Source organism: Chrysemys picta, chromosome 5 (genome assembly GCF_011386835.1).
Source record: "Chrysemys picta bellii isolate R12L10 chromosome 5, ASM1138683v2, whole genome shotgun sequence".
In the NCBI taxonomy this organism is placed as follows: Eukaryota; Metazoa; Chordata; order Testudines; family Emydidae; genus Chrysemys; species Chrysemys picta.
The window spans coordinates 120,855,834-120,878,773 of record NC_088795.1 but is presented as its reverse complement, the minus strand read 5'-3'; the positions used below and the strand labels follow the sequence as shown (position 1 = coordinate 120,878,773).

At 42.6% G+C, this 22,940-nt stretch overlaps 1 protein-coding gene across 1 annotated transcript in view; it reads right to left on the bottom strand.

Moving 5' to 3' along the window:
* Positions 1-5,690: 5,690 nt before the first annotated feature.
* Positions 5,691-22,940, bottom strand: part of HTRA3 (HtrA serine peptidase 3) — a 39,999-nt gene continuing 22,749 nt past the window's right edge. The window contains exons 7-9 of the mRNA XM_005309345.5: positions 14,286-14,334; positions 8,823-8,918; positions 5,691-7,287 (exon numbers count right to left, since the gene is read on the bottom strand). Coding sequence (XP_005309402.1) covers positions 7,122-7,287; positions 8,823-8,918; positions 14,286-14,334 — 311 coding nt within the window. The 3' untranslated portion in view covers positions 5,691-7,121. The remainder of the gene's footprint in view (positions 7,288-8,822; positions 8,919-14,285; positions 14,335-22,940) is intronic.

Below are 22,940 nucleotides of genomic sequence, written 5' to 3'. Positions count from 1 at the left end.
TCAGTTTCTCCTTCCCACCCACCAGCACATTTCTGGACAAAATTTCAAACCACAGGCATATTTGGGACAAATGATTCTGTCACCTATGGACTATAAGGACTACCTGTAATTGAAATGGACTAGATTTGTGAATGGAATACATTTCCCCAAACACACACGCACAGAACTCACTGTTTCCAGGTGGCTCGAAAGCCTGTAGAATGGTTACAGAGCAGCATTCTTACAAGTATGGCAAGGTAAGGTTATTATTTTTAAGAAACAGGAATGGCAAAAGTCTGTCCCTTTCCCGTCAAAATACACTTTAAAGAAGTTCTTTACGGTTTGAATCACCTGGTCCTGGTCACTTTTCTGAACTCCAGGTGGTTGGGTGGAGGAGGAAGGAGGGGCAAAGCCACACCACCGGCAAACAAACCACCATTAGCAGATACATGCTGCTAGCCAAGGCTTCTCATAACTTTTGCCTTAGTTCACACAGCAGAATCTGCTCCTATTACTGTATTAATAAAACATTAAAATAGAGCCAGAAACTTACTGAGCCTAGGGTCCACTTCTGTCCCATCTGTGTCTGCTGCAGGTTCCGCAGTGGGCAGTTCCTTGAGGAGACCATCAGCTCCTCCAAGTATGGACCCAGAATGTGCTGCTGTTGCTCCTGCTCCAAAGCCTGCTCTGGAACGGGTTTCAGCAACAGAGTGACTTCACTGTCCCCAATCAGTGCCTGCTGCTGGCTCCTATCAGCCCCCAGGCTGGATTTTGGGGCCAGAGTCTTTATTAAGGCCATGAATTTTAGTCTCTAGCAAAGTTATGAATGTAAGCTCCCAGGCTCGTTTTCTGAAGGTCAAGGACTGAGACCTCTCAGTGAACAAAAACTACACACTTAATCATTACACTGATTGCTTCAGGAATAATGTTGAAACTTTTGAAAAGAAAAAACTCAAAGGAACCCAACACCACAATTCACCCAGGATTAAAAGATATCATCAAATCCTTCCCCAAACAACTCCAAAAAAAACCTCCACAACCTCATCCCCCACAAACCCACCCCAAGGATCTTCTACATGCTTCTCAAGATACACAAAGAGGTGAACTCTGGCAGACCCATGATATCTGGCCACAGCACTTTTACTGGAGAAATATCAGGACTCATAAAAATCATCTCAAACCACTCACCACACAAAATATCAGTTTCCTCCAGGACACAACCAACTTCCTCCAGAAACTCCATAACATTAACAACCCTCAGAACACCATCCTTGCCACCATGGATAACACTTCCTTATACACCAACATCCCTCACCATAACGGCATCACTGCCTTCTTCAAATATCTACAAGACAATGGACAACTCTCAGATATCCACTGCAAACATATTGACAAATTTATCTATTTCATCTTCATCCATAACAATTTTACATTCAACCACAAACCACTTTGTCCAAACCATGGAAACAGCCATGAGTACTAGGATGGCTCCCCAATATGCCAACCTCTTTATGGGCCACCTTGAAGAAGAATTTCTAGACAATGCACCACAAAACCAATGTTACACATCAGTGATATTTTCATCTTCTAGGCAGAAGACCTAAAGTTCCTCAGATTTCCACCATAACTTCAAACAACCACCACTCACAAAACTCTCTAGAACACTCCCACACCAGTGACAACAATAGAACCCTACAGACAACTATACAGTATACAAGAAATCCACAGATCTCCATGCTTACCTCCACAGAGCTAGTAACCACCCCAAACACATTAAGAAATCTGTTATCTATAGCTAGGCACTCCGATACCACAGAACATAATCCGAGAAGAAACTCCAGGATACACACTTAGCACTCCACCAGAAAAATAGATCGCATCATCAAACAGGCCACCCAAATACCCCCAAGAGAACCTGCTTCAATGCAGAAAAATAAAAGACTCTCTCACTGCACACCCCTAGTTGTCCCCTACCACCATATACTGGAACCCATTTGGGGTGTCAAACAACTACAATCCATACTCAATGGAGACTCCATCCTGAAAGAAATATTTTTGAACCTCATCTTCTGATCTTCAAACTTCTGCCCAAACTCATCATTAGAAGCAAGGTCCCCACAGACTAGGGCCCACCAATTCAGAGCAGCACCAGATCCTGCCACTATATAAATCCATGGTACACCCACATCTTGAATACTACGTACAGATGTGGTTGCCCCATCTCAAAAAAGATACATCATGGAATTGGAAAAGGTTCAGAAAAGGGCAGCAAAAATAATTAGGGGTGCGGAATGGCTGCCATATGAGAAGAGATTAAGAAGACTGGGACTTTTCAGCTTGGAAAAGAGATGACTAAGGAGGGATATGATAAAGATCTAGATTTGACTGGTGTGGAGAAAGTAAAGAAGGAAGTGTTATTTACTCCTCATAACACAAGAACTAGGGGTCACCAAATAAAATTAATAGCCAGCAGGTTTAAAACAAAACAAATTCATAATTTTGTTAAACACTAACAATTACAGTCTTAATAAAGACACTGGATTTATGGTTTACTAGAACAATCTGTAATCCCCAACCCCCCTTTTTATCCTGTGACTGCAGAGTTGTTAATAGTCCACATCACCTTGACTGGTCCTTTGAAATGTGTTAACTACTTAAACTAACTTCAGACTTGCATCTGAAGAAGTGAGGTTCTTACCCACGAAAGCTTATGCTCCCAATACTTCTGTTAGTCTTAAAGGTGCCACAGGACCCTCTGTTGCTTTTTACTTAAACGAAGCAATCTGTTCCACCTTGTATTTAGCTGTGACATTGTGACAGAGTGCTGGGAACCAACAGCTGAATTAGTGGATTAGAATGGGCTGGGGGAGGACTAATGGGAAAATTGGCCCATTAACACAGGAGGTGTAATAAGGCGTAGCAAGGGAGTACAAGGGAAAAAGGAGGCTTGCAGAACTGGGAAGGATTTCTTTTATCTCCCCGGAGAGAAGTGAGGAGAAACTGAATAATAATTATGGTGTATGAATCAGTAAAGTGATGGAAAGAGCAAGGGTAAATAAACTACACTGGGATGCTTAGCAACTGAAGGTCTCTGAGTCACTTTGATTACCTTTCCCAGACCTGAAGAAGAGCTGTGTGTAGCTTGAAAGCTTGTCTCATTCACCAACCAAAGTTAGTCCAATAAAACATTACCTCACCCATCTGGTCTGTAATATCCTGGGACCAGCACAGCTACAACAACACTGCAAACAATCACTATACAAAAAAGAACGAGGAGTACTTGTGCCACCTTAGAGACTAACACATTTATTTGAGCATAAGCTTTTGTGAGCTAAAACCCACTTCTTATTTATAAGCTTTTAGCTTTGGCTAAAAATTACATTAGGAATCCATATTATCTCAATATAAAGAGGTCTTTGTGATTTCTTTTAAATGCAGTAATAACTTACATGGTCCTGTCAAGAACCTGATGCTAACACTGCAGCCCCTTGGGGTGTTGCAGGGAATGTGCATTCACTCAGGTCCAGCTGCTAAAGTAGGAGCCCTTTGTAGAACTCTGGCAGTGATGGCCAGCCAAGCCCTTCCGGATACTTCTCCCCCTTTCAACATGCCAGAGAACAGACCAACCACTCAGGAGCAGCAAAAAAAATAAATAAATAAAGAGAAAATAAACAAACAGGTAGTCCCAGCTAAGACACTAGCCTCTCTTTCTTCAGATTTCAGAGTGGTAGCCGTGTGAGTCTATATCAGCAAAAAGAACAAGGAGTACTTGTGGCACCTTAGAGACTAACAAATTGATTTAAGCATAAGATTTCATGGGCTAAAGCCCACTTCATCAGATGCATGCAATGGAAAATACAGTAGGAAGATAGATATATATACAGAGAACATGAAAAAATGGGTGTTGCCATACCAACTCTAATGAGACTAATCAATTAAGGTGGGCTATTATCACCAGGAGAAAAAAAACTTTTGTAGTGATAATCAGGATGGCCCTTTTCCAACAGTAGACAAGAAGGTGTGAGTAACAGTAGGGGGAAAATTAGCATGGGGAAATAGTTTTTACTTTGTGTAATGACCCATCCACTCCCAGTCCTTATTCAAGCTTAATTTAATGGTGTCCATTTGCAAACTAATTCCAGTTATGCAGTTTCTTGTTGGAGTCTGTTTTTGAAGTTTTTTTGTTGAAGAATTGTGACTTTTAGGTCTGTAATTGAGTGACCAGGGAGGTTGAAATGTTCTCCGACTGGTTTTTGAATGTTAGAATTCTTGACATCTGATTTGTGTCCATTTATTCTTTTGCCTAGAGACTGTCCAGTTTGGCCAATGTACATTGTACATGTACATGTACTCTAAGGTGCCACAAGTACTCCTCGTTCTTTCTTCAGAGGGGCCCTGCATGGGCTGTAGTCCAATTTAAAGTCCACTCGTTCTCTAGTAAGAGCTATAGGATACAATCTTCCCCCTTCAACACAGAGGGCCTGTATTTCTTTTAGGCAAGGGCATGAGCTGTCCTGGCTACCAAGTCACTTCCTGGGAGCTGAAAAGCTCAACACTCTGTCCCCCTCCCAGAGCTGCCCATTACTGAAATGAGTTTCCTCCTTTTAAAGTCCTCCTCCACTTTTGTCATGACTTACTGATGTGGTGGGGCAGGGCTACTCCAGCACAGAGCAGCTCCTTAACCCTTTCCAGGCTGGTGTGGGGTGCATGCTCCCTGTCACAGGTACCAAAGAGCTTGACCTTGTATACAGAAAACATGGGACTACTTACATTAATAGTTAAGCACTTGCATAGCTATTTGCAGGTTTGGAGCCTGTGTGTGTATTTTACTGCAAAGTGCTTGATCTGGCTAATTCTCCACATACAGAACACTTGTAGCTTTCCGTGGGAGTTCCACATGCACAAGGCTTGCACAATCAATACCCAAGCCTAAAATGTTTGGCTAGTTTTAAAAAGAGTCCCTGACAAGACAGAACAAAGACAGTGGCCTTAGAAAATCCCTGCACATGAGTTAGGAACGATGGTGAACTTCACTGAGAAAGGCAGTTCTAATGTTTTAGGCACTGGGGCTCAGAAGAGCTAGGTTCAGTTCCTGGCTATGCCCCAGGCTCACTGTGAGTATGTCTACACTGCAGTTTGTCACCCGTGGCTGGCTTGTGCCAGCTGACTCAGAGCAGGTCTTTGGCTAAGGAGTGTTTAATTGTGGTGTAGATGTTTGGGCTTGGGCTGCAGCCCAAGCTCTGGGACCCTCCCACCTCGCAGGATCCTAGACCCCAGGCTCCAGCCTGAGCCACAATGTCTACACCAAAATAAAACAGCTCCTTAGCCCAAGCCCCTTAACTCAACTCAACCAGCATGGGCCAGCAGTGGGTTTGACCTGGGGCAAGTTACCTACTCTTTCTCTTCCTCAGTTCCCCAACTGTATCTTAGCAGGGTTCTCTAGTTGCCACCATAGTACAAATAATAATAATAAAAATATGAAAATCACATTATAAAATTTGAATTATAATGTGCATAAAGCATTATTAAACACAGTAAGTAAGGGCAGAATCTCAGCAAAAAAATTACATGACAAAGCTATGAAATCAAGGCTTCTGTAGCCTTTAAAAGGCTTTCATATCAATCAGCCCAACTTTCTTTAGCTAAATCATCTCTTGGGGGAGTCTGTTCCAGAACAAGAGAATATTTGCCAAAATAATTATTAACAGCGGTGCAAAGCAAAATTTTATTTGTGCAAACTTCAATTTCCTTACAGTAGAAACATATACAGTACAAGCATAAGTAGTATATCAATTTTTCAGCAAAGCGTACCAGTATAATGAAAAACTAATTTGTACCATGACTTTAAAAAACCCTGTAAAAATACTGTGCATTTTCAAACTTTTTTTTCTGCACATTGTTTCGACTTTTATATATTTAACTAAAGCATTAATTCTATAAGAATCATTTACTATATTCCAGAATTGCATGACCTAGGTGTAACACTCTATAGCCTGTTACCACTTTCATACTATTTTTATATTTACAGATTTTCCCCACCTGCATTCACATATAATGTACAAGCTCCAAGAACTAATAACGGCTTTGCCAATGCTAATTTCACATTTAAAGAGGCAAAAAATGCAAAAACAAACAAACAAAAAAGCTCAGCTTTTGGTCAAAGTAGCTTAGTTCTGTTGTGTCAAAATCCTGCTTATAATCATCCAATGGCAATTTCCCCTTTTTAACCATGTTTCCTCACTGTTGATGGAGTTATGGACTTTCAAATTACAGGACTAACCCTGCCATCAATGGCAAAACTTCTATTAAATTTAATGGGACTGGGGTTGGAGCCAGTTTCTATAGTGACACCCCAGAAAGAGTCATAGAGTTTAAGGCCAGAGGGACCACCAGTTCCAGTCTGAACTCCTGTACATCACAGGCCATCAATACCACCCAGTACCCACACACTAAAGCCAACAACCAAAATTAGACCGAAGCATTACGGTCACAGGAGATTAGACTATTATGTGCCATAGGCAGGGGCAGCTCTATGTTTTTTGCCGCCCCAAGCATGGCAGTCAGGCAGCCTTCAGCGGCACACCTGCAGGCGGTCCACTGCGTTTCTGCGGGTGATATGCCGGTCCCGCACCTTAGGCGTACCCACTGCCGAATTGCCACCGAAGCCGCAGGACCAGTGGACCTCCTGCAGGCATGCCGCCGAAGGTTGCCTGACTGCCGCCCTCATGGCAACCGGCACACCGCCCCCCGCGGCTTGCGGCCCCAGGCACACGCTTGCTGCGCTGGTGCTTGGAGCCGCCCTGGCCACAGGCAGAGAACAGAAGGGCCGAAGTGCACCAGTGCCTGAGGCCCCTGCAATGGCAGACATATAATTAATGTGCCCAATTTACACACATTGTGGGGTTGTTTATTGTTATCCTCAAAATATTTTTTAACTAAATTACTTTGAAGGTAAAATCACGTTTGTTTTCATTTTGTAACCTAATTAAATTTAACTACTATGTACAGACATGGCTCAGGCAATCAAGTTAGTCCACCTTGTCATTAGTCAACAGGAAGTATAATCACTGCAGCTGTAAAGGAGGTATCTGATGTTTCAGAATAAGTGAGTTTAGTTATGGTGTGAGCTTCCTCAGTTCGATTTACATGACAACTTCAGGCTCTATGTTAAATAGCAAGTCATCATTTCCCCTTCGAACTTCAAGTAGTAGAGGTGACTCATTCATCACAGCCTCTTGAAGGTCACTGGAGGTCATCAGAGGGCGTCCATTTACTTTGACAATGATGTCTCCATCTTTGATGCCACCTCTGCATAAGCAAGATAAAGCAAAGATTAAGCTGTGTATTCAAGGGCATGAAATTCACCCTGTACAGAGGACCAGCAGAAGGATGGATTTGATGGATGTCATACATAAGTCTTGCTCTCAGCCTTTCCATAGGGGTGAATTTCATTCAGGGTGTTACTAACTGCAGTAAAATGTAATCTCAGCAGTTTTCTAAAATCAAACATGAAGCATTAGAGCTAGGCGAATAATGGATTTTTTGATTTGTTGGCAATTTCAAAAAGTTGAAAAATCATTTCAGAATGGATAAAAAATTAATATTCTGAATTTTTCAGTGAATTACACAGTTGAACAAAATTGCTTTTGCTCAGATTAAATATTTCAATTTGACAAAATCAAAATGTTTCTTTTTGATTTTGACAATTTCTAAATGTATTTGCATTTTTTAAAATAACATTAAAGAAAATTTTGAAACAAAAAAGTCATTTCAAAACTGAAAAATTGAAATGAGATGTTTTGATTTATTTTAATTTTTTTTTTCCAAAATGAGCAATTTAGCAAAATCAACACAAATCTGCAAAATGTTTTGGCATTGCAGAATCTGCAATTTTTGAAAAAAAAATGTTATATGAAAAATTGTACCCATGGAGCATTGAATTGAAGAGATGTCTTCTAAAACAGTGACAACAGATAGAGCACAAATCTAGTTTTTACTAGGTATTGTTTTCTCAAAACTTCAGTACCTATAACAACATAGACATGAAAGATACCTTTCACCAGTGAGTCTTTCTAGTTCATCCTTGTGCCAAGATTAGACTGTCCCCTGTCATATACATTGAGTGCCTTGAAAAGAAACAAAGTCTACTTCTAAAAATTCTAAAGTGGACAGAATGTACTGACCAAAATGCTGGTCATTTTTTTTTCTCTTTGCCTTCAAATATTTATCTGAATGACTTTTAATTCATCCTCCAATTTTCTTATTAATTCCTAGAAAAAGTCTTAAAATCGGATATGTAGAAAGCCTGAAAAAACAATCGTTCATTCCTCCGAGATGAAGTGTTGGGGCTTAACAATATTAGTATGAAATGAAGTTTGAAAACTGAGCCTAGTCTGTAGAAAATTCAAGCCAACAGCTACTATGTCATAGTAATAGGGAACATATGAAGACATTTATTCAACAAAGATTGGCAAGCAGCATCCTCATTTATATTAAAGGTTCTGTTTATTCACACTTAATTTTGCCTTTGAAATACAAATATGGTTACATAGTTCTTCAAGCGTGTTTGTTTATTTAAAAATTCAAACCAGCTAATACTTTAAGATGTTGCCCTTAGCAATGATATTATAAATATTTGACTATTTTAAATGTTAATAGAAATTCATCAAAATATTTTAACAGGTATTTTACTAAACGGCCCAAATTCCCTTTGAAAAGCAAAAATAATACAAAGCAAGAACATGCAAGACCTTGAATATAAACGACAACACTGCCTGCTAGTTTCTGTTGGATAAGTATCTTCAACATGAAGAAAAATGATGTTTGCTTTGGATTCCACCTACCTCTGAGAAGGTGAATTTGGGACAACTTCGTGTACATAAATTCCACTGCTGACATCAGGAAAATCAGGATTATTGAGTTTTAGTTCTTCCACAAGACTAAGAGAAGATTAAAATATTGAAATCAGTAATTGTTTCAAAGAGAAATAATTTTCAAAAGTACTACATTATTCTTGAGTTTTCTCTTGAATAAAAGAAGTATAATAAAATACTTTACTTAACCTAAGTATGTATCCACAAATTATCATTAAAATTGTCTGAATGAAAAAAGCTCTCTATATCAGCAGATTTTTAAAAGGAATCAGATTTGTTATTATGCATCCTCAACTGCACATGCCATAATTATTGTCTTGTACCTCATGCAGAAATAGCTTGTTCTGTTATTGCTGTGCTTTGTATTGTGGAAGCACCTAAGAGCTCCAGTCATGGACCCCATTGTGCTAGGCGCTGTACTAACACAGAATGAAAAGATGGCCCAGAGAGTTTATAAGCTGAGTAACATTCACACTGGTGATAAGGCAAACATTTGCTGATAGTCTAGTTTGTTTATTTTGACATTTCATTCTCATTGTGTCCGCAATTAAAAATACAACACTTTTGAAAACTCCAGTAGTCAAACAGGAGACCTGTATCTGGTCCACAGCAAGACCAGACTCCTGAGTTTTTCAAGAAAAATCTTGTTTGGGAAATTTTGCTCTGCTTTCGAGTGTTCTGCATTTGGCTTGTTAAAAGAGTAAGGAGCCAGCTGCAAAATACAGATTGTAAAACACTTTGCCCCCCCAATGTTTGAGGATGACTGAATCCCAGGCTTAGGGTACAGAGTTGCTTCAAGCCTATCTCTGGGTGTAAAGACTTTCAACTCAGTTGCCATGGATAGCTGTGCTTCAGTATCATAACCGGAGAGTTTGTGAGCTATGCAGTCAGATGGAAAGGAAACCAGCCCTGCTTCACAATTTCCCCCCGCATGAAGTTAATAGAGTTAAAACAAACACACACACACACACACACTGTAATTTTTTTTTCGGCAGCGGTGGTTGAGGTAGAGGCTAGGGGGATTGTTGGGGGGGCAGGCAGGGGCGGGGTGGCGGGCTCTACTTGAGAGGTCTTGCTGGCAACATTCCCCTCCATAATGAGCAGGGAGGGAGGGGAAAAAACACCAGAAAAGAGGGGGGAGGGGCAGCAGGTCAACCACTCCTCCCCGCTAGGCTGCAGGCAGGGGAGGAGGGCACCGAAATGAAGGGGACCAGATGAGGGACTAACAGGGACTTGGGGGGGGGGGGGTCAGTCACCGATGTAAGATGGAAATCCAGCTCCTTTAGCTGCACTAGGGGAGTAGGATTACCATATTTCAACAATCAAAAAAGAGGATGGTGGGAGCCCTGCCCTCCCACTTCCTGCCCCCTGACTGCCCCCCTCAGAATCCCCCCCCCGCTCCTTGTCCCCTGACTGCCCCCTCTTGAGACCCCCCTATCCTAACTGCCCCCCTAGGACCCTACCCCCTACCTGTCCCCTGACTGCCCAAAACCTTATCCATATCCCCACCCCCTGACAGACTCCCGGGACTACCACACCCCATCCAACCACTCCCCGCCCCCTGACAGACCCCCTCCCCAGAACTCCCGACCCATCTAAACCCCCTGCTCCCTGACCCCTAACTGCTCCGATCCCTCCCCACCCCTACCCCCTGACAGCTCCCCCCAGAACTTCCAACCCCCCTGTTCCTTGTCCCCTAACTGCCCCCTCCTGAGACCCCCCCCATCCTACCTGTCCCCTGACTGCCCAAAACCTTATCCACACCCCCGTCCCCTGACAGCCCCCCCCAGAACTCCTGACCCATCCAACCCTCCCCCTGCTCCCTGTCTCTTGACTGCCCCCTCCAGAACCCCCTGCCTCTTTTCCGACCCCCTGGCCCCCTTACCGTGCCGCTCAGAACAGCGTGTCGGGCTCCATGCAGACCCCGACACGCTGCTGCGCTCCCCCATGGAGCACACAGCCCAGTTCCCGCCCTCACAGAGTGCTGCGGAGCAGCGCGCTGGGCAGCAGGGGTGGGGGACCGGGGGGGGAGAGAGAGGAGGCTGGAGGCCCGATGCGAATGGCTGGCGATCTGCGAATGCAGGGAGGGGGGGGAGAGAGAGGAGGGGAGTGATCTGAAGCTGCAGGGGAGAGGAGGGGGAAGCGGAGGAGGGGCTCTGGCTGCCGGAGCCCCGTGCGAGTGGCTCGATCCAGCTGGCTGCCCTGTCAGCTGCGCGTGCTCTGCATTGGAGGGGGGAAATCCGGACATTTACATATTCCGCCCGGACGCTATTTTTAAACTCAAAAAGCCGGCCATGTCCGGGAGAATCCGGACGAATGGTAACCCTATAGGGGAGGGAAGGTTACAATAACATCAGGGGGGTGCAGTGATCAATCAAAACGGGGGGGGCACAAGCGCATGGGAGGGGGCATGTGCACACAAAGGGAGGCGCCAATCAGGGCAAGGGGGGGCACAAAGGAAGGGAAGCAACCAGGCCGGGAGTGGGGCAGAGGAACCAAGGGGCTAACAGTAGGGCTGGAGTGGGACAAACAAACCAAGCTGCAGGGGGAAAAGGGTGGGGCAGGCAAACAAACTGAAGTTGGGGGGGGCGCAAAAGGCTGCAAGGGGCAAATGGGGTAGGCAGGAAAGGGCAAAGCTGGGGGGCCTGTTGCAGAGGGGAGGGGGCCAGTCCGGGGGGGGGGGTGTACGTGCGCCCATGAGCACTTGCACAAAGTCAATGTTTAGGCTGGCTGCTGCTGTAGACCCAAAAGGTGGCAATAGAGCTGTTATTTACCAAAAATGGCCAGGGAAACTTCTTGCCGTATTTCTTTAGATATTGCAAATGCAGCAAAGCCTCACACTGACTGCATATGTCATGATATTTAAAGTTAAATCCTCAGTTGGTGTCTGTCAGCGTCTACTGACGTTAATGAAGACACACTGATTTATTCCTGCTGAGGATTTGACCCTTATCTTTGAGACAGCAAAAATATAACTCAATAAAATAAATACTGTTTAGTCAAAAACATCAGCTGCGTATGCTGCAAACAGGTGTTTAGTCACACAGCCTTCTGCCACGCTGGAGACAGAGCTACTGGTATAAAAGAGGAATTGTCTAAGTGTAAACAGAAGAGTACAAAGGGTTATAAAGAGATCTCACAAAACTAGGTGACTGGGCAGCAAAATGGCAGATGAAATTCAATACTGGTAAATGCAAAGTAATGCACACTGGAAAATATAATCCCAATATAATACAAATGATGGGGTCTAAATTAGGTGTTACCACTCAAGCAAGACCTTGCAGTCATAGACACATAGCCTTTAAGGTCAGAAGGGACCATTGTGATCATTGCAGCAAGGGCAGTTTAGGTTGGACATTAGGAAAAACTTCCTAACTGTCAGGGTGGTTAAGCATTGGAACAAAGTGCCTAGGGAGGTTGCGGAATCTCCATCATTGGGGATTTTTAAGAGCAGGTTGGACAAACACCTGTCAAGGATGGTCTAGATAATACTTAGTCCTGCCTTGAGAGCAGGGGACTGGACTAGATGACCTCTCGAGGTCCCTTCCAGTTCTATGACTATATGATCATCTAGTCTGACTTCCTGAACACTGCAGGCCACAGAACCTCACCACTCACGCCCATAATAGAGCCCTAACCTCTGGCTGAGTTACTGAAGTCCTCAAATCATGATTTAAAGACTTCAAGTTACAGAGAATTCACCATTTACACTAGTTTAAACCTGCAAATGATCCATGCCCCATGCTATAGAGGAAGGTGAAAAACCCCCAGGGTCTCTGCCAATCTGTCCTGGGGAAAATTCCTTCCCGACCCCAAATATGGCGATGGTCATCATGGATAGTTCCTTGAAAACATCTGCTAAATGTACAGCGCCAGTCAAAAAAGCTAAATGTTAGGCACCATTAGGAAAGAGATAGATAATAAGACAGAAAATATAATGCCACTATATAAATCCGTGGTACACTCACACATTGAATATTACATGCAGTTCTGGTCATCCCATCTCAAAAAAGGTATATTTGAATTGGCAAAGTATGGAGAAGTCAACAAAATAATTAGGGCATGGACCAACTTCCATAGGAGGAGATATTAAAAAGAGTGGGACTGTTCATTTTAGAAAAGAAACAATTAAGGCAGGATATTATACAAGTCTATAAAATCATGAATGGTGTGGAGAAAGTGAATAAGGAAGTGTTATTTACCCCTTCACATAACACAAGAACCAGGGGTCACCTGATGAAATGAATAGGTGGCAGGTTTAAAACAAACATAAGGAAGTACTTCTTCACACAACACAATCAACCTGTGGAACTCATTGCCGGGGGATGTTGCGAAGGCCAAAAGTATAAGTGGGTTCAAAAAAGAATTAGATAAGTTCATGAAGGATAGGTCCAGCAATGACTATTAGCGAAGATCATAAGGGACACAACCCCATTCTCTGGGTGTCCCTAAACCTCTGATTGCCAGAAGCTGGGAGTGGATGACAGGGGATGGATCACTCAATAAAAATTGCCCTGTTCTGTTCATTCCCTCTGAAGCATCTGGCATTGGTCACTATTGGAAGACAGGATATTAGGCTAGGCAGACCATTGACCTGACCCAGTATAGCCGTTCTTATGTTCATTTGCTCTCCACTGATATTTCAGACACTAGACAATTACAGATTTTATGTTAAATATGATGAAGAGATAATTGGAAGAAATTGATCTTATTCTGCCAGTTCTTTTGCATACATTCAGCTGGCAAGGGAATGTTTTGTTGGTTTTGTTAACAAAGTGGGACAAGTGAACGGAGTTGACTTTTTTAGTCCTACACTGTATCTGGACTAAAGGAAAAGTATTGCCCTGGTATCAAAATAATGCTTAGTGTGACTTTCATTTTGGTTGTGGAAAAGGAATTGGATTCTGACAGAACATCAGCTGTCTGGGAAAAGCAGAGTGAGAAAGTTTGCAGAGCACGCATTCATGTATATTTTTCAGAGTAGCAGCCGTGTTAGTCTGTATCCGCAAAAAGAACAGGAGTACTTGTGGCACCTTAGAGACTAACAAATTTATTAGAGCATAAGCTTTCGTGGACTACAGCCCACTTCTTCGGATGCAGACAGAGTGGAATATCTCCTCAATATTTAGAAGTGGTCTGTAGTCCACGAAAGCTTATGCTCTAATAAATTTGTTAGTCTCTAAGGTGCCACAAGTACTCCTGTTCTTTATTCATGTATATTGTCACCAATGGCAGGAGTGGGAGAACTGTGAGATGATTAATTTCCTGATCTCAGAATGTAAATTTCACTGCTGAAAACTAAAAATGTTCACAAACCTAGTGGAAGTTTACATACAGATCAGAACTTTGTTGCTCTGAACCACTGCTGAACCTTTATAATACATTTTATGTATACCAATGCAGTTTATATGAAAATATTTAAAAGATACTTACATGGGTGTTATTGTCAGCATCCTTATGCCAATGAAACGTTTTTTCCCATCTGGAAAAAAAACACAGCAGCTATATATAAAGATTTTAGGCAATCACAAGAACACCTTTTCCATTGAAATGGTAAGAGCCAATACAAGCAAGAAGTATCAGCCTTTACCAAGATTAATAGCACAGAGAATACAAAGCATGCATAGTGATTAGAATGACTTCTAAGGTCTTGTGCCTTCTCTCATGAATTAGGATTTCTCCTCTCTAGTCCCATTACTGAGATAATGGGCGCTATAAAAGAACTCACAAAAGATCGGTTTCAGTACTATAAAAGTTTTCCTTAAGGAAAGTTCAGGAAACATCCAAGATTTCTAAAAGATTTAGTAGCACAAAAATTTTTAGAACTTATTACACCTACGAGAATGCAAATTTTTGTAACTACATATGTTTGATCCAAAGATGGTTAAATCAATTTTGTCAAAATGAGATTTTGAAAAAAAAATTTCAGGGGGAGGGGAATGGAAATTTCACCAAAAAACCTAAATAAATACAGTGTTAAATAAATAAAACACTTCTTTCCTTGCCTGATACTGCAGGTGTTGAGTTCACATGTGGTGCTCAAGCTAAGAGCTCCTGGTTTATCAGAAGTATGCTAAAGGCAAAGAATTCTCAGTAATAGGTCCTCAACCCTGGAAATTGCTTCCCTTGTTGGTTTGTCAAAGCTCACATTTGCTAACCATCAGGTCATACTGTGAAATCCCCATACAGAACTGCTCGCAGGATCAGGGCCTATTCTCTTGTTTTAAAAGTTTCCAAGCAGGGAGCAGAAACAATACCTAAGGCAACTAGTCGCACAGCACACATAGTGAACAGATCCCATAGCACTCCAAAGTGCTTTACAATACTATATAGACAGCCACTAAACAGCAATTAGTTTAGATTCACCACACACCCATGAGGCGGATAAGTATGATCAGCCCCATTTTACTGAGAGGTTACATGACTCAAGCTCTAACAGAGCCAGTCTCCTGCCTCCCAGGACTGTGCCTAAACAATGAGACAAAAGTGCCATGGGGTCTTCCATGTTTATAGAGACAGAACCTTCTAAGGACACCTCTGAAAGCCCCACACAAGTAAACTACATGACACTTAGGGCCAGTCTACATTAGAAAATGTCACTCAGAGTGTGAAAAATCCACGCCCCTGAGTGATGCAGTTAGCCGACCTAAGACCCTATTCTTTCTTCAGACACCATAACTACTGCCTCTCAGACAGGGGCGGCTCTAGCTTTTTTGCCACCCCAAGCACGGCAGGCAGGCTGCCTTCAGCGGCATGCCTGCAGGAGGTCCCCAGTCCCGCGGATTCAGCAGCATGCCTGTGGGAGGTCCCCGGTCCCGCGGCTTCAGCGTACCCACTGCCAAATTGCCGCTGAATCCGTGGGACTGGCGGACCTCCTGCAGGCATGCCGCCGAAGGCTGCCTGACTGCCGCCCTCGCAGGGACCGGCAGGGCGTCCCCCGCAGCTTGCCGCCCCAGGCACGCGCTTGGAGCACTGGTGCCTGGAGCTGCCGCTGCTCTCAGAGAGGTGGATTACCTTTTCCGTCAGCAAAACTAGTATCTATATTGAAGCACTACAGTGGCGCCACTGCAGCACTGCAAGTGTAGACAAGTCCCCAATGTATCAACTTTCCAAAGAATGAAAAAATAGTGAAGTGATCCTTACGCATTTGAACTTGTGGTGCAAGTGAGTTTAAATGGGGCAAATTCAGCCCTGCTATAGGCAGGGACAACTCCATTGGTTCTGTAGCTACAACCGTTCTGAGTGACGGTGATGCCAAAAAGCTGCTTTATGTACTAATTTGATTTGATGACGTCCTGCAGTGAGTGCTTCAGCAGTTGATTATATCCTGTATAAAAGAGAATTTCCTCTCATTTGTTCCAGAATAATTGTCTTGCAACTTCTTTGAGCATCCCGCTGCTTTCACATTATGAGAGAGGATGAAGAGGAGAGACTAAACAGTTGCCTCTAATACTTGTGCTTTCCAGAATAAATAATCCCAGGCCAGGGACCTACTCCTGCATTCCTTGCATACCCTATATTCCCATTAAAGTCAACGGAACACATCCCAGAAATGTGGGATTTACTGGGCCCTTGGCAATCTTACAGCATACCTCCAGCCATCTTTGTTGCCTTCCCTGGAATGCTTAGTCTCTCCTGAAATTTTTAAGATGAATTGAGCAAAACTGGCTACAGTAAACTCCAGATAGATTTCTATTGTTCAAAACAGGGCTGAAAACCACCATGGCCCTGGACCAGATCCATTTATGTGATCTGTATAACATATATATAGCTCCTTCAGAACTGAAACTTCCATTAAAAAAAAAAAACCACCACACAGTTCCTAGCTCTCATGTTTGCAAAGGGAACCTCTCAAACTTGAGTGGCACCTGAGTGTGAAATGATGCAGTGTGTCTTCTTCCTGAGTCTGCAATCAGTCTGAAAAGATGTTTCTGAGAGTGTGTACAAGTCGGATGGCCCTTTAAATGTCACCAATAACTATTTCATTGCTGGTCATGTTAAGACTTGGGATAGCGAAAGGGAAAGCAGTACAATGGTGCACAAAATGGAGAGGGAGGTTGAATTGGGAATTGCTGCAAAGAAGAAAATGCAGATGAATGAAAGGATGAGAGGCACAGACATGGAAGCGGTACAGGAACAGATACAAGAATGGGGATAGATGAGAAACCAAGGGAAGACAGAGTGCTGATCCTAAAGGGCACTATTGTCCTGGTGGGTAATGCTAAATGTGATAATGAGGCACTGAACAAATAAGAAATAATTATAATGGCTTAGTTACTACATAAAGGCCTTATTCCACCCTAGATATTTGTACAAATTGCCCAGACAGACCAATGAGAGATCTGCTGTGGTCTGAAGGTTTATGGACCATAAGTAAAAATTGAATTTGTCTCTCTCTCCAGAATGAGTTTGACAAACCTCATTTAAAATAAGGGTTTTATAATTATAGTAAAATGCACATGAGGCTCTAATTTGAGAGATTACTTTATCTGTTGCTGTGACCTGGGCAGAAGCCTTCTGCAAGAACTCCTGCATCTTTTTTTCTTGGAGCATTCTCATCAGAACACATGAGAACCTAAGACTCTCTTTGCAAAAAGGACATCACATTACATTTCTCCAAGCTGAATGTCATATGCAAAAGTTAAGTTTTCTACAACAAAACCAGCGGGAGACAGTATAAATTGGCAGCCTTGCTGGCAATCTTAGCAGAGAAGCCAAGGAATGAATGGGCATTGAGACTCAATTACAGTTCATTGTCACCACAAAGGGATGGCCCTTTTGAGGGCAGAGTTGAGTTACATTGGCAGAGCAGTGTGGGGAAGCTGGAGCTACGGTCTCCAGAGCTGTCAAGCTGGCAGTTTTCATAAGCACTTTAAATTGCTGTAGGGATCAGGAGGCGGAAGAAAAAATAATTAAGACAGCAAGCACAGACTGGAAAGAGATCCTGAAAATAATGAGCCTCTCACCAGAGTGAAATCACAGTAACTAAGGCTTTATTATTATTATTTTAAAATGTTCATATGCTGGAATAATCAAGCTATACATATGTGGAACAACTTCAGTCTGAAGCCAGTATGACCCATGGAGAAGGAGATCTTTTAAAGTTCTCTGAAACAGAATGTGCCGGACTCACCAGTGCGATCTAGATAATTTGTGCCACTCCAGTGATGCAAAACAGCTGCAAACGTGGCTTAACAGGTCAGTTAAACTGGAGTAGTGCAAAGCAGCCAGAGCTTGCTAGTGAATCTGGCCTCAACGGCTGGAAGTAGCTAACTACTTAAAGAGCTTTCTGTTCTATGAGATATTTTCATACATAAGAAAGACACTAGATACTATCAGCCTCTTCTTCTCAAAGTTAAACTTTTTGATTGATTATTATGATAATATACAAAACGAGACAGGTCAGTAAGGGACTAACGGCACAAATATTCATAACCACAGACAAAGCTACAGCAAAAGTACAGTATTATTGTTAGAGCAAATTATGGGCCTGAACCTGCAAACACTCATGTACATGAATAACTTTATCATGTGAGTATTGCCACTGTCCACTGTCAGTAAGAGTGCAATCCTGGTGCCACTGAAGTTAATAGGACTTATGTTGTTGACTTCAATGGGATGAGGATTTCACCAAGACCTTTTCTTTAAAAATATTTGTGGAGATATCCTATCTTCTAAAGCTGAAAAGGACCTTGAAAGGTCATTGAGTCCAGCCCTCTGCCTTCACTAGCAGGACCAAGTACTGATTTTGTCCCAGATCTCTAAGTGGCCCCCTCAAGGATTGAACTCAAAACCCTAGGTTTAGCAGGCCAATGCTCAAACCACTGAACTATCCCTCCCCCTTTCTAAGGAAGAAACTAATCTTGCACTCTACTTGGTATGCAGGGAAACTTCCTACTATTCAGTTCACACCCATTGCATTTAGACTGCATCAGCAGGCCTGAAATTATTTAAGAAAAATATTCCACTACCAAACAGATACGATGAAAAAGCTCCAGCCTCCCCTGGCGTATTTTTTCAAGCTGTATAACTGAGTTATAGAGTGAACCAATGATCTGAATGCAACTCTAAGATGAAGAACAGCCTAAATGACAGTTAGCAATATCTTTACCTGTATGCAGCTATTTATCTCTATTATTATCTTTAATAATTATTACTATTTGCTAAACCCAACAGCTTGCTTAGCCCTGGATGGAGCCCATCCTGTTAGATGATTTGGTTTAGCTGTCCTCAAAGGCAAGAATATTTTGCTGATATTTAGGCTAATAGTTAGTTTACTGTCTTTCATCCCATACTCCCTGCTAATACTCTTCTAGGAAGTCCTGAGTTCTGATCCCAGCCCGGCCAGTGATTCCCACGTTGGCCTTCAACAGATTGCTAAGGCCGATTTTTTCATATCTGGATCTCTAAAGTTAGGCACCTAAATAAGTGGCCTGATTTTCAGAGGTGTTGAAGTCATAGGGAGCTGTGGATTCTCAGCACCTTTGAAAATCAGACCACTTATTTAAGTGCCTAATTTTAGGTACCCAGTTTGAAAATTCCAGCCTTTGCACAGTCAATTTTCCCATCTATGTAATGGGGATGATTTTACCTACCTCCCTGAGGTACTCAGGGTTAATTAATGCTTTTACAGAGTTTTGAATGGCTAAAGCTCTATATAATAAAAGTATTATTATTAAGGTAATAATAAATAAGGTATTATTATTATGACCATCCCATTTGATAGAGTGGTAAACGACTATACATTTAAATATTGCTCATGATTCCTAATACAGTATATATTTTGGATTCTTCATCTATGAAAGTAGGATTACATAGTAAACACACAGTATGATTTTATGACTATGCACATTATACAACACTGATGAAGTTATCTGCTCAACTGAGATTTTAAAAGCCATAGTCATACTAATTATACAATGCCATGGCTGTCTCCTCTACAGCAGAATCAAGGTGTAAAGAGGCATTTCCTAAGAAGGTTACTTTACTAGTTTATGCGTCCACAATCCAATCTTTTCAGTTAGATGATATTCAGAGCAGAATGGAAACACCCTTATCCTTATTCCCTATGATTTAATCATAGCATGATTCTGAGGGTGGATCAAAGTTAAACTACCAATTCCCTTTTTATATTTTCATATGATGAAATGTAACTGGCCCCAAGGAAAAGGATGATGAAAAACTAGAAATTCTACTTACAGTCATAACAAGGAACAACATAAGTATGGAAATTTGAAAACTATTACTAAGTGCCCAAAAATGCAAACTTAATCCTGAACACTATGCAAATAACTGCTGAAATAAACTCATTCCTTCCACATTTCCACCACAGCAAGGGCTAGTAAATGACTTTAAAGAATAGCCAGTGGTTCAGGGCAAATGGGCCACGTGCTTCCTTACAAGTATCCAAGTGGTGCCTGACCAGATGAGTGTCTTGATTCAGTATGACATTGCAAGTGAGGGTTAGTAACCAAGTGTGCCATATAGAGAAGAAACAAAGTTGAAAATAACAAGATCTGGTGAAAAGAACAGGAGTACTTGTGGCACCTTAGAGACTAACAAATTTATTAGAGCATAAGCTTTCAATTTGTTAGTCTCTAAGGTGCCACAAGTACTCCTGTTCTTTTTGCGGATACAGACTAACACGGCTGTTACTCTGAAAAAAGATCTGGTGGCCACTCAGTATGGTACATACACATCACAATGGTCTGGCTCTTCCCTTTCACTTCTTGTCTGCTCTGTGTAGTAGGGGGTTGAATATGGTGGAAGAGGAGGGAGATGACCAGTTGTACAGGTTCAGGATGGGCATTCCAGCATGGAAAGAGACACAGGCATTTCTGTGAGAGAAGCAGATAAAGGGGATAGCGAGACCAGAATCATTGGTGAGTGTAGAGGAGTGAGAGATAGGGCACAAAAGAAGACCAAGTCAGAGATGTAGGGTAGGTCTGGCCTTGAACGCAAAGACTGTGAATGTGAGGCTCGGGCAATGGGAAGCTACTGCAATGACGCAACATGGCTGAGGGGATGGCATAGGAAAACTGATTTTGGCAGCAGCATTTTGGATGGACAGGCGCGAGAAGGTGGGGCAGGTTACTAGGGAAGAGACCCAAGAAGAGAGGCTTGCAGCAGTCATGGTGGGAGAAGATATGGATGTGAACAAACAATTTGGCAGTCAGTACACAAAGAAAGGGGCGGGTTCTAGAGAAGTGACCCCACTTGGCTACCAGCTGGATGTGCTGAGAAAAGAACAGGGAGGAATGAAAGATAACCCCTAAGTTATGGGTTTGGGGGATAGGGAGGATGGTAAAGTTATGAATTGCACTGGAGGACTGAGGTAGGGAGGAAGGTTTGGGCTAAAATATTAGTAGGTCAGTTTTGGCCATGTTGAGTCTGAAATGGCAACAACTCATTCAGCATGAGGTGTCAAACACAGTTAGGGATAGGAGCCTGAGGACCAGCAGATACATTCAGCGTAGGGAAGTACATTTGACAGTAATTGGGGTACTTACACTGTAAGCTCTTTGGGGGCAGGGATAATCTCTTTGTTCAGTGTTTGTGCAGCACCTAGCACAATGGGTTTGTGGCCCCTGACTGGGGTGCCTAGCTGCTACCCCAATACCAATCATCATCATCATCATCATCATCATCACAGCAGTAGCAGAGCCCATGCAAATAGAAGTCATTTATGAATAGGGTGTAGTGGCATTATCCCTCCCAAAGCTACCCACTGTGTCCTGGGAGTTTGGATCTTATCCCCACCCTGCCTACTCCCTGTCTCCTTAGGGTAATCTGCAGTGACAAAGAAGAGGAGGGAAATTCTCCTGGATTAAGGTCAAATTACAAACTGTTCCTAAGTGTACCTCAAGTTAAGCTGGTTCATTTACAACTCTCACCCTTTCTGGTGACTTTCTCTCTGAGTCTTATATGTGAGATACTGTCTATTCTTTGGGTCTCTAGGTTTATGAATAATGGAATACCACTTTTTCTTCCAAGAAGCTGTCTTCAAATCCCAAATCCCATATATAATGATGGCACAACCTCTCTCAGGCTGTAAGACAACACTCCTTCCCTCAGCTGTGTGCAGCCTTCCTGTGATTTGATGAGGACTCAGCAGCAAAATGAGGACAGGCACGTGCACGGAATTAAGCAGGAGGCCCCAACTTTTATTAAACTTTAGCACTAGGGAGGGGTGCTACCCGCGCATCACCTATACTCTCCTGTACCAGGCATTTAATTGGTTCCAGGAGCATAAAGAGGCTCCACATACCCTGTTAAATGCTGGTGAATGCTAGCCAATCAGCAGCCCTCCCCACCAGCTTGCCAATGGGTGCCAAAGATGCCCAGGAGGAGGAGCTACCTAGTGTCCCTAAGCGAGTGCCTCCCTCCCTCGCTGCTGGGACTCTTCCCCTTCACTGCCGTCCATATCAAGTTCCCTCATCCATTGGGGCAGGTGGGTGGCATTTGTCCTTATCAGTTTGAACACCAACAGAAACCAAGACCTGCATCCTGGTGGCCTTTCACTGACAGCCCCATCTGCCAAGTTCATACCTGAGAGTGTCCCAGAGCTGTAGCTGTCCATTCTGTCACACTGCCAGCTGAATGTGTACGAATTACGCAGTTCTTGAACCAGATAATTTACAACTAAAATCCAGACAGTATTTTCAAATAATATATTTATAAAAACAAAAAGGTCTCTTAAAATAAATGCATTCCAGAGCACCTCCCTATTAATTAAATGTGTTTTGTAAGTTATTTATATAGTGAGCTGAGCCTCACTTCTGTCCTGTTAACCCTTTGTGGCTATTAAAGATCTTATGGCACTTTTAATGGGAATACAGCAGGATTTCTTAGTCAACATTTCTTTTCCTCCTGTTGTGAGGCTTGTTAGTTTCTCAGAACTGGACAATGTAAAATAATGTTTCATTCTTTCAGTTATTATAACATTATTATGTGTTTCCATAGGGATATAATTTATCAATTATACTTCAGGATGAAAGGTTCTCTATGAACTAATTTTATTGTCTTTCAACATTACTGCTGGCACGGTGCTATTCTATAATACAGAGTACAGTACAGTAGCCTAACAGA